General features: G+C 42.4%; 1 protein-coding gene across 2 annotated transcripts in view; it reads left to right on the plus strand.

Annotated features, from left to right (window-relative positions):
• Positions 1 to 15,053, plus strand: part of ttll12 (tubulin tyrosine ligase-like family, member 12) — a 47,021-nt gene extending 31,968 nt beyond the window's left edge. For both annotated transcript variants that reach the window (XM_072267855.1, XM_072267856.1), the window contains exons 13-14: positions 9,012 to 9,150; positions 10,447 to 15,053. In XM_072267855.1, coding sequence (XP_072123956.1) covers positions 9,012 to 9,150; positions 10,447 to 10,598 — 291 coding nt within the window. In that variant the 3' untranslated portion in view covers positions 10,599 to 15,053. The remainder of the gene's footprint in view (positions 1 to 9,011; positions 9,151 to 10,446) is intronic.
• Positions 15,054 to 15,387: the final 334 nt, after the last annotated feature.

Here is a 15,387-nt window from a genome sequence, read left to right on the forward strand (position 1 = left end):
CTGTAGCAATCATGCCTTGACATTTTCTTGAATGAATGCCAATTGTTTCTTGATTTTTGTCCCCACCAATCTGCTCTATATTTATTTCAAACTGAATGCAAGATCACATTACAAGGACAGCAGTCCCAAGCTTAAAGGAATAGGGAACAGGAGTACGATCACAAGCAAGAGAAAATCTGCAGATGCTGGAAATCAAAGTAATACACACAAAATGCTGGAAGAACTCAGCAGGCCAGGCAGCATAATTACTTGTTTTTTATGCTGCCGAGCTTTCTGAGTTCTTCCAACATTTTGTGTGGATAACAGGAGTAGGAGTTCACCTGGCCCCTTGGGTTTTTATGCCGTGTTAAATCTGTACCTGGACTCCTTGCCAATGATCTATATTTCTTGATATCTTTACCTGTCAAACATCTTCTACACTCTGTATTGAAAGTGTCATTTGACCCATCACCCACAGGTCTTTTTTGAAAAAGGTTTCAGATTTTCACTGTGTTTTGTGAGGGGGTGTCTTCAAATTTCATTCGGATTGGTCCAGCTCTACAAATGCAGCTTCGTTTTTTTTTTAATTTCCCCAGTGGGGTGAATTAAATCCGATAGGTATAATTGAAAAGGCTTCAAATAATTTATCCCTCAGCTTTAAAAGCTAAACAGTGCTATTCAAGTTTATGTGATTTATTTACTTTTTTTTAAGCTGTGTTATCGTTCTAGATCCATGCTGTCTGCAGCCAGTAATTGCTAGGCTATGCTGCGGGAACTGAATTCCCACAAGACAGATGATGCCTGCAGTGCCGCAGCTGCTAGCAAAATCCACAGGTCTCCCAAACGCTCATTTCTGTATGCAAGCTATATGTAAATTGGATGCTGTGAACTACATAAGTTGGGTGTTTGTAAGCTGGGGAGGAACAATATTACAGAGCCCAGAACTGAATGTAATGCCTCCTGAGATCTGATTCTGGCTTTGTACAACTGAGACACAACTTGTAATCATTTATATTCTGCCACTAATTCTCACTGACCTTGAGTTGAAGACTAATCTTCCATTAACCTTTTAACATAGAAATGTAGAAAACCTACAGCACAATACAGGCCCTTTGACCCACAAAGTTGTGCCGAACGTGTCCCTATCTTAGAAATTACTAGGCTTACCTATAGCCCTTTATTTTTCTAAGCTCCATGGACCTATCCAAAAGTCTCTTAAAAGACCCAATCATATCCTCCACCACCGTTGCCGGCAGCCCATTCCACGCACTCACCACTCTCTGGGTAAAAAACTTACCCCTGACATCTCCTCTGTACCGACTCCCCAGCACCTTAAACCTGTGTCCTCTTGTGGCAACCATTTCAGCCCTGGGAAAAAGCCTCTGACTATCCACATGATCAATGCCTCTCATCATCTTATGCACCTCTATCAGGTCACCTCTCATCCTCTGTCGCTCCAAGGAGAAAAGGCCGAGTTCACTCAACCTATTCTCATAAGGCAAGCTCCCCAATCCAGGCAACATCCTTGTAAATCCTCTGCACCCTTTCTATGGCTTCCACATCCTTCCTGTAGTGAGGCGACCAGAACTGAGCACAGTACTCCAAGTAGGGTCTGACCAGGGTCCTATATAGCTGCAATATTACCTCTCGGCTCCTAAATTCAATTCCACGATTGAGGAAGGCCAATACACTGTACGCCTTCTTAACCACAGAGTCACCCTGCGCAGCTGCTTTGAGCGTCTTTTGGACTCGGACCCCAAGATCCCTCTGATCCTCCACACTGCTGAGTCTTACCGTTAATACTATATTCTGCCATCATATTTGACCTACCAAAATGAACCACTTCACACTTATCTGGGTTGAACTCCATCTGCCACTTCTCAGCCCAGTTTTGCATCCTAACGAAGTCCTGCTGTAACCTCTAACAGCCCTCCGCACTATCCACAACACCTCCAACTTTTGTGTCATCAGCAAACTTACTAACCCACCCTTCCACTTCCTCATCCAGGTCATTTATAAAAATCATGAAGAGTAAGGGTACCAGAACAGATCCCTGAGGCATTCCACTGGTGACCAACCTCCATGCAGAATATGACCCATCTACAACCACTTTTTGCCTTCTGTGGGCAAGCCAGTTCTGGATCCACAAAGCAATGTCCCATTGGATCCCATGCCTCCTTATTTTCTTAATAAGTCTTGCATGGTGTACCTTATCAAATGTCTTGCTGAAATCCATATACACTATATCTACTGCTCTTCCTTCATTAATGTGTTTAGTCACATCCTCAAAAAACTCAATCAGGCTCATAAGGCACGACCTGCCCTTGACAAAGCCGTGTTGACTATTCCTAATCATATTATACCTCTCCAAATGTTTATAAATCCTGCCTCTCAGGACCTTCTCCATCAATTTACCAACCACTGAGCTAAGACTCACTGGTCTATATTTTCCTGGGCTATCTCCCTTTCTTGAATAAAAGAACAACATTCACAACCCTCCAATCTTCCGGAACCTCTCCCGTCCCCATTGATGATGCAAAGATCATCGCCAGAGGCTCAGCAATCTCCTCCCTTACCTCCCATAGTAGCCTGGGGTACATTTCATCCGGTCTCGGCGACTTATCCAACTTGATGCTTTCCAAAAGCTCTAGCACATCCTCTTTCTTACTATCTACATGCTCATGCTTTTCAGTCTGCTGCAAGTCATCACTACAATCACCAAGATCCTTTTCCATAGTGAATACTGAAGTAAAGTATTCATTAAGTACCTTTGCTATTTTCTCCGGTTCCATACATACTTTCCCACTGTCATACTTGATAGGTCCTATTCTTTCATGTCTTATCCTCTTGCTCTTCACATACTCGTAGAATGCCTTGGGGTTTTCCTTAATCCTGCCCGCCAAGGCCTTCTCATTGCCCCTTCTGGCTCTCCTAATTTCCTTCTTAGGCTCCTTCCTATTATCTTTGAACATGTTTCGTATGCTGTGCATAGATGAAACATATTACACATTCTATCGTTTCAATTTTCTTATGGTTAAATTAAGACATCTGAGCACAAAGTCACAATCTATGATAAATAAATTGATTAGCTGTTTGGATTGTTGGGATGAGGCTAGAAGGGACAGTGGGGTGGAGGTTTAAGAAGACAGCCAAGAAAAAATTAGGGATTATCTTTCTATTCCAGTGTTAGATTGGAGTAGATGATAGCAATGGAGATTGTGACCAATTGAGCTTAGTGGTGAGGCTGAAGCTATTCATTGCCAGATAAACAATTTGTCTGCTGGTGTTGGCAGTAAAGACCAGGGACTTGGAATTAGAATGAAAAGAAACACAGTCAGGTCCACATTTGGGTCATTCAGAGAAGTATTAATGATAGACCTTTCATCTGCAGAATGGAGGGGACCCAGGTACCTTGAGTGAGAGTCACACTCACTTCCCCATTATATAAATCATGGCACTTTTTGGAGATAATGAGCCACAATTTTATCAATGTACAGAAGTAAATTCCAATCCAAAGCAAGGTGGATAATCTGCTTTGGAGATTCCTACCCCCAGTCAGCATCTCATCATAGCAAATTGTCTCTTTAATTCCACCAATCTATTAGTACTCCGATATTAACCACATCCCTTCAAAGCTTGCTTGAACCCAACTTTCCTGTTGGGGAGCAACATTTCCTTGGGTGACCACCCATCCACCTGCATTCCTACAGAGTTAATTGTTTTGGTAACAAGTTTTGTGGCTCATTACAATCTCACACCCGTAGCTATTCCTTTCCTGACTATGCCAATAGGACTATTAAATTTTTCCGATATCTCATATGTACTTCACTGCTCAACATGAACTTGTACTGAACCATACCTTAGTTGCCAGGCAGAGTATTCCAGTGGGGAAGTCTATTCCTTATTTGTAAAGCCAGCCCTTATAGCTCAGCTGTTCAGGCAGGTCTGATTTTCTTTTTCTTTCCTTACTATTTTTCAACATGATATTCAAGTTAACCCCTTTCTCCCAATCCTTGGTGTCTGATTGTCTCACTTCAAGCAGTCTTGGATGCAATCACGGATCTAGATGCTGGAAGCAGCACAAATAACTTGTGATGTTACAGATAACTTTAAACTAGGACTTTGAATTTTTAGTTTGGCCAAAAAGCACCACTACTTGCAGGCAGAGGTACTGAACAGTGAAAGTCAGAGATTGCCAGTATAGTGTTCGATTGATTTCCATCTAATTGTCTACTACCCTGTCATACTGCTGGCATTTAGGGCAGTAGTGAAGGTCCTCCATCTCTGGCAGGTTCAGGGTTTCTTTCATTGTGTCACTAGCTCGTTTTTCATTACTGTCAGTCGTGCAAGTCCCAGGTAAAGTCTCAGGAGTAGCGTTGCACACAGATGTAGAAGGATTCTTCATTGCTGTTTCCATAACAATTTTGTTTTACCAGTCAGTGTTGTTAGCCCTGAGCTGAAGCCCTAAACCTGGAAGACTGGTGGACCACTCAGTCTGGCCTCTACCCTTTGACGTGCTTGGCATGGGTGCCCCTACCAAGAGTCAAAGCATAAAGCCCTGACTCCAGCCAACATAGCTCTCTGGGTCATTGAGGCACGCAAGCCTCCAAAACCTACAACAGGTTGTGGTCATCTTGGACGTTCCATCTAATTATTTTTAAACAATCATTTTCCATTGCCTAACTGACCATAATACAGTACTTTAGAAAAAGAAATGAAGATTCCATTTCAAGTCACAGTGATGTGATTGTGGCTGTTATGACACCAAGACTATATTTCTTCGTAGCCTAAGATGCTTTTTAAAAAATACCATAGCAATATATACCTCCTTCATCCTCTATGATAAGGTTGACTACAATTTTCATACTTCTTTAAAAAGTTAGATATTTCATTGTATGTTAATAATCATCTGAGGACTGGGAGAAATTCAGAGTTCAGCAGAGGAGGACAAAGGGCTTAATTAGGAAGGGGAAAAAAGATTATGAGAGAAAACTGGCAGGGAACATAAAAACTGACTGGGAACATAAAAACTGACTGTAAAAGCTTTAAAAGATATGTAAAAAGGAAAAGACTGGTAAAGACAATTGTAGGTCCCCTACAGACAGAAACAGGTGAATTGATTATGGGGAGCAAGGACATGGCAGACCAATTGAATAATTACTTTGGTTCTGTCTTCACTAAGGAGGACATAAATAATCTTCCAGAAATAGTAGGGGACAGAGGGTCCAGTGAGATGGAGGAACTGAGCGAAATACATGTTAGTAGGGAAGTGGTGTTAGGTAAATTGAAGGGATTGAAGGCAGATAAATCCCCAGGGCCAGATGGTCTGCATCCCAGAGTGCTTAAGGAAGTAGCCCAAGAAATAGTGGATGCATTAGTGATAATTTTTCAAAACTCGTTAGATTCTGGACTAGTTCCTGAGGATTTGAGGGTGGCTAATGTAACCCCACTTTTTAAAAAAGGAGGGAGAGAGAAACCGGGGAATTATAGACCGGTTAGCCTAACGTCGGTGGTGGGGAAACTGCTGGAGTCAGTTATCAAAGATGTGATAACGGCACATTTGGAAAGCGGTGAAATCATCGGACAAAGTCAGCATGGATTTGTGAAAGGAAAATCATGTCTGACGAATCTCATAGAATTTTTTGAGGATGTAACTAGTAGAGTGGATGGGGAGAACCAGTGGATGTGGTATATTTGGATTTTCAAAAGGCTTTTGACAAGGTCCCACACAGGAGATTAGTGTGCAAACGTAAAGCACACGGTATTGGGGGTAAGGTATTGATGTGGATGGAGAATTGGTTAGCAGACAGGAAGCAAAGAGTGGGAATAAACGGGACCTTTTCAGAATGGCAGGCGATGACTAGTGGGGTACCGCAAGGCTCAATGCTGGGACCCCAGTTGTTTACAATATATGTTAATGACTTGGATGGGAATTAAATGCAGCATCTCCAAGTTTGCGGATGACACGAAGCTGGGTGGCAGTGTTAGCTGTGAGGAGGATGCTAAGAGGATGCAGAGTGACTTGGATAGGTTGGGTGAGTGGGCAAATTCATGGCAGATGCAATTTAATGTGGATAAATGTGAAGTTATCCACTTTGGTGACAAAAATAGGAAAACAGATTATTATCTGAATGGTGGCCGATTAGAAAAAGGGGAGGTGCAACGAGACCTGGGTGTCATTATACACCAGTCATTGAAAGTGGGCATGCAGGTACAGCAGGCGGTGAAAAAGGCGAATGGTATGCTGGCATTTATAGCGAGAGGATTCGAGTACAGGAGCAGGGAGATACTACTGCAGTTGTACAAGGCCTTGGTGAGACCACACCTGGAGTATTGTGTGCAGTTTTGGTCCCCTAATCTGAGGAAAGACATCCTTGCCATAGAGGGAGTACAAAGAAGGTTCACCAGATTGATTCCTGGGATGGCAGGACTTTCATATGAAGAAAGACTGGATGAACTAGTCTTGTACTCGTTGGAATTTAGAAGATTGAGGGGGGATCTGATTGAAACGTATAAAATCCTAAAGGGATTGGACAGGCTAGATGCAAGAAGATTGTTCCCGATGTTGGGGAAGTCCAGAACAAGGGGTCACAGTTTGAGGATAAAGGGGAAGCCTTTTAGGACCGAGATGAGGAAAAACTTCTTTACACAGAGAGTGGTGAATCTGTGGAATTCTCTGCCACAGGAAACAGTTGAGGCCAGTTCATTGGCTATATTTAAGAGGGAGTTAGATATGGCCCTTGTGGCTTCGGGGATCAGGGGGTATGGAGGGAAGGCTGGGGCGGGGTTCTGAGTTGGATGATCAGCCATGATCATAATAAATGGCGGTGCAGGCTCGAAGGGTCGAATGGCCTACTCCTGCACCTATTTTCTATATTTCTATCTCATCTATATGGCACAATTAGTTTGATAAGAAGCAAACTCATTAAATCAGTTAATTAAAATTGATTGCAATTTATTTGCTTAATTACAGTTGTTTGATGTGGCCTTCAAGGGACACCGCCTCACTTTGGTTGATGAATTTGTAGTTTAGCAGGTTGATATCCAGCTCCCTATGATCAATGCTGCCAGAGATAACTGAGTGCACAAGCCTGTGTTATTCTTGCAGTCATTAACTCTGTCATACTCAGTTACAAATTATAACTGAGAACCCTTCAAAGAGCAATTCAATAACAGGAGGCTGCTATTCACCTTGATTGTTGGCCTCTTTTTCCAAGAGGAGGAAATGTCATTCTGAGGACAAGCCATAAAAGCATTTTAATCAAACTCTGTATCAAGCATTCTGTTACAGGACAGACTGGGGTAAATAACTCACTTTGGTAGCAGATCATCATTGTGGGAGATCCATGATCCTGGATCCACTAGTGAATACAACATCTCTTTATCCTGTCCAAACTAGTCTTTTTGATGGATATCTATCACATTTGGTTGGAATTTGCTAAAAAGTCTGCATGTTAGTGACATGTGACATTATCCATAAGCAAACTGGTCTGCAGTTTGCATTGAGGTATGAAGCAGCTTGATATGTAAAATACCATGGGTTTGTTGAATGCAAATATAATCTCTTTACTCCTTCTTAAACCTCAGCCCCTGAACATTTTGTGAAATGGCTGCATCTGCACATTAATTGGCTAATAAGCCTGCCAGGAAGGTAAATGATAGGGCTCTTAGGAGCATTTAGAACAGGGAGGAGGAGGATTTTCTTTCTCCACAACGTGGTGGATCAGTGCCATAAACAGCAGTGGAGGCCAGGTACTTGGGTATACAGTATTTAAAGTGGAGGTTCTTGATCAGTAAGGGGGTCAAAGGTTATGGGGAGAAGATAGAATGTGATTGAGGGGGCAAATAATCGGTCATTATCGAATGGTGGAGCAGGCGCAGCAGCTGAATGACCTAATTCTGCTCAGTGTCTTAAGGTCTCATTGACGTACAGAGAGACTTTGAGGTGCAAGTTGGAGTATTGTGCATAGTTCTGGTTGCCACACTACAGAAATGATGTGGTAATAGAGAGAGCGCAGAGGCAATTCACCAGGACAATGCCTTGGATGGATTAGGTTTATTCTCACTGGAACATAGGAAGCTGAGGGATGACCATGTAGAGCAGGGGTTTCCAACCTGGGGTCAACGATTCCTTAGTTAAGGGTAAGGCTCCATGGAATAAAGAAGTTTGGGAACCCTTGGTGTGGAAGTTATTATGAGGAGATTTGAGAATCATTTTACTGGGACAGCGTACGCTAGAATTAGAAGACACACGTTTAAGGTGAGAGGGGAGAAGTTAAAAGGATATGTAAGGGGTAAGATTTCCCACACAGCAGAGATTACCTGAAACCTGCTGACAGAGGAAATAGTGGGTACAAGCACTCGGATAGGAAGTGGAGAGATGCAGGCCTAATACGAGGAAATAGGATGTGCATAGGTAATGGTCTGCCTGGATAAGGTGGGTTGAATGAGCCTGTCATTGTGTTGTATGCTTATATGGCTCTAAAGTGGGCCATTATTAATATGGGCTAGTCAATACTCTGAGAGTAATGAACAATTATGATGTCTTCCATTCCTTAATGAACTGATTAAGGGAGATATTGAATATATCAAGTAATAAAATTGCGTGCTCCTCCCTGCTCCAACCACCACTCACACTAACACGTCTTTATTTTTCCATTTTAGATCTGATTTCAAATTGCCTGCCTCCCCCTCAATCCGACTTCAGTCTTTCCTCTGCCAGTTTTCCAGCCCTTTATTTGCAGATACAATGCTCCCTTTCCCAGTTCACTGAGCTCACAGTCTGCACCACATATCAGCTTGCACTTCCAGTAACGTGCAAGGTAAAACATGCTTTGAACTGATGTGTTGCAGTTACAGATCAACTATAAAGCAGGCCACATGATGTCAGACTCTCCCAGAAAATTTCCACTCGCTGTGTTGAATGTTGTGGAGCTGTTAAGGAAATGGTCTCTGAGATTATCTGATCAAAGTCTAAGTTATGTTTTATTTTTCTTATTGAAATGTTTGTTTTATTATCACTTTGCTTGCAGGAGGAAATATTTAAATCGTTTGTTGAACTATTTCAAGTCGCCACTGCTAAACCTGCCCCCTTTGGAATCTACAATTATCCATCATCTCGAGCGATATACGCTATTGACCTCATGCTGAAGTGGGGTACTAATGGTGGTGGTAAGTCTTTTTTGAGGATATCATTGTTACAGCCAAAAGCAGGATGTAGAGAATCGTGCTCTGGTCCTTCAGGTAGAGAAAACACTGAACCATACAGCGTTTAAACAGCCTTGCATCCCACAGATTCTGCACAGACAGCAAGCACTCTCTTTATTCACCCACATTTCTCATCAACTCCCCACACGCTCTACCTTCCATATACCTGAAGGATAATTTCCAGTGGCCCATCAACTGAGCAACCCACACACCTTTGGGTTGTAGGAGGAAAGCAGAGCACATGCAAACTCCACACAGAGAGCCCTCAAAGTGATGACTCAACACAGATATTTGGAGCTCTGAGGAAGCAGCTCTGCTAGCTGCCCCATAGCACCAAGCTATCTTGATGTGACCAGTAATACAAAGCACACACACCACTTTTACACTCTTGGAATATAGCTTACTTAACCATCGAGGTTTTTTTGTTGTTGTTTGTTAAAAAGCTACACTTAGCCACTCGTCATTGTGAATGGTTGTACTTCTGCGATGCTTGTTTACCTAGACCTACTCTATCAGTCACAGCACCAGCTTGCTGTGTCGCTGGACTGAGTGAGAAGTATTAATTAGTCAGCTTATTAGTCATTTGACTACCAGTATGGACCGCTGGACAATAAACACTTGCACTTAATAAGGGCTTAGATTGGTTCAGCAGCTCTTGCAATTTAATGCCATCCTGTAGTACTTTAGATCCAACCATAGGTTATGTGCTTTGAAGTGATGTTGGATGAGATGAATAATAGTGGGTACATTGCAGAATTCCCCTGTAGTTGTAAGCACTGATTTACTTTGCCTCTATCGTCATGTGTTCAGTAGGCAGCAGTGCTGCAGTGGAGGGTTGGCATGTTTGCACCTCACAGTTTACAACAGAGGTATTTCTCCTCAGCCACATCTCCACCATTTGCCTGATTTCAAGATACCAGCCAACTGCCTGACACGACCTTACACCCAGCTGGCCAACCTGTGCCTGATTACAGTATAAAACTGGTATGGCCTGTGTTCTACTTTTAATATCAGGATGTGTGGATAGTTCACAGGTCCACTGCCTGACCTGAACACAAAGTCGGGTTATGTCTGCCACTTCTGTAAAGTATCAATGACAACCACCTTTGTCTTGGGAAGGTGCAGGAAAGAGAGTAGAAGAGTACATTGGGAGAAATTCATAGATTCTGCCAAAACTTAAAAATTGTTGTAACCTCTCTTAAAATACAACTGGAAAGTTTTTTTAACCCTCCACATCAAATATTTGTATCTACCTTCCAGGGAAAACGATTATGCAACCACAGATTCTTGAGGTGAATTATAGCCCTGACTGTACTAGAGCCTGCAAGTACCATCCCAGCTTTTTCAATGATGTTTTTAGTGTGCTCGCCTTGGATGAAGTGGCTGGTCACAATGTCACTCGCTTGATCTAATCCTATCTGCAGTTATTTGGATTCAAGACGTGGATTGTTGCAGATCTTCCAGGTTTGAGGAATGCCATTCAGCAAGTGGAGGATGACATCAGACATCAGTAAATTACAGATGTGAGAATTTTAAACTGTGTATTGGGGTTGCTGTGTCATTCACATAATTGGAACTATTATTGGAAGCCCATTTTAAACTTGCTTCCAGTAGCTTTTGATGAAAACAAGCCCTCAGACAGCCTTAATTTGTAGCTGATTTAACGTAATGACATTAAATATGTAACCTTGCTTTGAGTTGTTTGGTTTCTTTGTAAGAATATCATTGTTGAAGATGGAACATTTTACATGGTCAGGTATACTTGTAAATTATTCTTCGAAGTTTTGTGTGCCTGGGTAGTAATTCAGGGCCAACTATCATTTTGGAAATGTTAGTGTCATAGAGAGTCATATCGACACAGTTTTCCAGCACAGAAATGGGTCCTTCACCCCTCTACGTTTATGCCAACCTTTTTGCCCATCTACCCTAATTCCAGTTGCCTACATTATAACCATATCCTTCTAGGCCTTGCTATTTAAACAAACGTAAAAATTGTATCTAACACCATCACCTCAACTGGCAAAAAGTTCCTGATATCAACCTCTGTGTGGGGGTAGAATCAACTTGCCTACTAAGTACCCCTTAAACCTCCGACCTCTGAACTTAAACCTCCTACCTCTGAACTTAAACCTACCCTGCCTTGTTTTCTCAACCTTACCAGAGAAAAGGATTGACTGTCTACCCTGTCTATGCTTCTCAATCTAATATACAGTACATAGTTGAAATGTTTTTGTTTTGCTTCTTTAGTTTTCATCTGTATAAAGTTGAAATGGATTGGAGCTTAGTGGTTCAAGTCCAAGTTTGTCATCTGCATGTACATACAAACAAATAAAACAACGTTCCTCTGGATCACGGTGAACCCAAAAACACATTTCACACACAGCACATAAAACAAAATATTACCATAAATAATTAATAAGATATAATTCAAAATGCATGTAGTGCGCAGTACAGGTAAACAGCTTGCTGTCCTAGTGATGAGACCTCAGTGGCCAGAGTCTCGTGGGCTGAAGGAAGAACCTGTTATCCAGTCTGGCAGGCCCAGTCCTGATGTTTCTGTATGTTCCATGCAGTAGTGAGTCAAGGAAATTGTGGGATGGGTGGTAAGGATTCTCAACAATGTTTCAGGCCCTTAGTTCACAATGCTCTCTTGGTAAATAGCACAAATAGGGGTAGGGAGGCCGGTTTTTACTGTTCTCTGTAGGGTCTTGCAGCTTCCGTACCAAACAATGATGCAGCCAGACAGGACACTCTCAATAGTTCTCTTGTAGAAAGTTAATTCAATGGGGGTGGGGTAGGGAGCTTTGCACACTTCAATCTCCTCAAAAATTGTAGACCTTGGTGTGCCTTCTTGACTAGTGAGGTGGTGTTCTGGGACAGGATAGATCACCTGTTACGTGCACACCAAGAAACTTTGTACTCTTCACTCTCCCCGTGGCAGATCCATTGATGTGCAATGGAGAGGGGTTAACCTGAAGTCCACAATCATCTCTTTTGTCGTGTACATGTTGAGACTCAAGTTGTAATTCTCATGCTATTTGAAAATCCTCTCTGTATGCTGACTCATTGTTGCTGATGAGGCCAACCACTGTTGTATCATCAGCAAATTTGATGATGGGGTTTGAGCTGGATCTGACAGTACAGTCTTGGGTCCGCAGCGGGCTGAGCACACAGCCCTGGATGGAGGATGGTGGGGGCACCAGTGCTTAGTGTGATGGAGCTTGAGATGATACTGCCGACTTGGACTGACTGGGATCTTTTTCTCAAGGAGTACAAAATCCAGTTAGAGAGAGGGATACTGAGTCCCAACAAGCACAGTTTACCCACTGGTCTCTAAGGGATGATCCTGTTGAACGCTGAGCTAATGTCTGTCAATGAACAACACCTGGTGTATGAGGCATCATTTTCTAGGTGGGACAGGAGGGAGAGGAGGGCTGAGGCTATTGCATCATCAGTGGACCAGTTTGAGCGGTAGGTTACTTGGAAGGGATCTAGTGTAGCTGGAATGTGGGATTTTGTACAATCAAAGCATTTCATAATTGTTGAAGTCAGTGCCACTGGGCAGTAATTGTTTAGGCCAGTTCTCTTGGGCACCAGAATGATGGCGGACACCTTGAAGCCTACAGGGACAGTCGACTGTTTCAAAGAGATAATTAAAGATGTCCGTGATAAAACAACTAGGGTTTACTTCCTAGGTCTTAAGGTGAATCAAATGTGAACAAAGATTACTTTTCATCTTAGTTCTTCTCACTTTTGGTTGCCTCTTCTACCCCCCCCCTCAACTATCTGATCTTGTATGTAACTGTCTGCCATCATAGAACAGTTGTTCAGTCGTTAAGTTGAGTCCGATTCTTCGTGGCCTCATGGACTCCGGCACACCAAACCTTCTTGTTGGAAACTGCCTCTCTAAGATCCCCCAAGGTCATATGCATTGTCTGAGTAACATTATCTATCCATTGTAGCCTCTGTCATCCTCTCCTTCTTTTACCTTCTGTTTTACCCTAACAGGAGAGTCTTCTCCAAGGAATCCTGTCTTCTCATGATCTGGTCAAAATATTTGAGCTGTTGTCTCATAATCAAGCCTCCTAGTGAGCAGTCTGGCTGTATTTCTTCAACTATTGACTTGTTGGATCTTCTTGTTACCCAACGAACTCTTAACACTTTCCACCAGCATTCAAGTTCAAAACTGTTGATTCTTTTGGATTCAGCCTTACTAATAGTCCAGCTCTCACAGCTGTACATCACAACTGGAAATACCATCGACTTGACTGTACAAATCTTTGTAGACAATGTTGTGTCTCAGCTCTTCGGTATTTTATCTAAATTTGCCATTGCTGCCTCCCCAGAAGTGAGCGCAGTTTAATTTCGTGGCTGCAGTTACCATCTCTACAAATCTCTGAAATGAGGAAGACAAAATCCGTCACTGCTTCCACTTCCTTTCCATTTATTACCACGGAGTTAATCGGGCTGGTTGACAATCTTAGTTTTTTTAAGAGTATGATATAGTATACGCTTAAAAAGAGGTCTGTATTGGTCATTTCTTCAAGTTCACTGGAATTCTGTCTCCTCCAACTTCCTGTAGTTCATTCAGGTGCAAAGGTGAAGGGCATCCACCAAGAGATCCAGATGAAGAAGAGGAGAGCTGGAAACACCATCTGAGTAACGCTACATACAATACAACTCTTCCGAAGGTACAACTGGCTCAAATTGTCTTGAACTTCAAGCAGCACCTACTGGCTCAGAGGATCTCTTGAAACTGCCCTTGCTTGCCTGAAGTTGAATGTGTTCTCTTCATTGGCATGACCAGTTCTTGAAAAGCATTTGGAGTATTCATGCTTTCGTGGAAATGATGCAGATGTTTCCAAAATTCTGTGCAGCTATCACCTATTAAGCTAAATGTTGAAGGCAAAGTGCAGATCATCTCATTCTGCACTGTGCATCAGTTTTGTTGTTGCATGAATGAAGTCACCAGAGAGAAGTACTGGTAGATATGAAGCAGCCTCTTTATTGGACAAAACCAGATACAGCAGGCATCCTATTGAGACCCTTTTTCAGTGGAAGGTCTGCCTGGCCCAGCCCTACATGACATTTTATGTGCTAAAGATCAAAGAAAACTTCAGAACAATTCAAATAAATCCACATTAAATGTTTTCTTTGAACCACACACCCGTTTCACACCTCCCTCCTTCCCACCAATACACAGGCGCTCAAATACACACAAATAACGAATTTAAATCAGTGTTGTCTACCCATTGTTCAGAGTTGCATTTTAGATTTAATCTTAAATGCATATTCAAATCTGAAGATTGGTTGCTGAAGTCAATATTCAGGCTGCGTCCACACTAGACCGGATAAATCTGTAACCGAAGCTTTTTCTCTTCATTTTGACCCTCCATCCACACTGAAACGGCGTTTTCCTCCCCCAAAAACGGAGCTTTTCTAAAATTCTTTCCAGAGTGTTTAAATCTGAAAATGCCAGTTGGGTGGTGGTGTGTGTACGGGGTAACCGGAGCTTTTTAAAAACGCTGTCATGACGTGCCAGATAGTGGCAGCAGCGCGGCATTTCATTGTTTTCTTGAACGCAGCCTCCAACACCACAACAACAATATCTGACAATAGATGTGTAACAGTCTAATGTAATTTTGTATGGGACTACAAGATAACACCGATGCAGACATGTTTTATACATTTAACGAGGTGCTTTATTAATGTATTGCTTGTGCAAACATTCAATAGATGCAATTGTCACTACTTCCAAAATGTTAATTTTAAGTAGTAGCTTATGTTTGGCATAGACGTGAAAATGTTAAGGCCAAAAAAAGAAAATTGTAAGTTTCACTTATACTCGGGTAAAAATAAAATCACTTTTGCACAGTAACTCGTTTTATTGCACATGTTAAATACAGCAAAATAATACAGAAAGACATGGCAAAAGTAAAGGCTAACAAATGAGGTAACAGCAAATTTCACTTTTGCCCAGTAACAAGCCCTATTGCATTTAGTTGTAGCTGTCGTCCCTTTCATCAGTGAAGAGACTGTAGGAAATGTTTCCAGGGTGACCCTTCTGTGGAAGTGGGGAAGATGTTGGTGGGGCCACCCGGGGGTCTGTGTGTCCGTGTGCGTAGCTATTGTAGTGGCTGTGAGGCTGGTATTGTGACAGTGAAAAGTACGGGGGGGGGGGGGGGAGGAGCCATCATATTC

This window comes from Mobula birostris, chromosome 9 (genome assembly GCF_030028105.1).
Source record: "Mobula birostris isolate sMobBir1 chromosome 9, sMobBir1.hap1, whole genome shotgun sequence".
NCBI lineage: Eukaryota > Metazoa > Chordata > Chondrichthyes > Myliobatiformes > Myliobatidae > Mobula > Mobula birostris.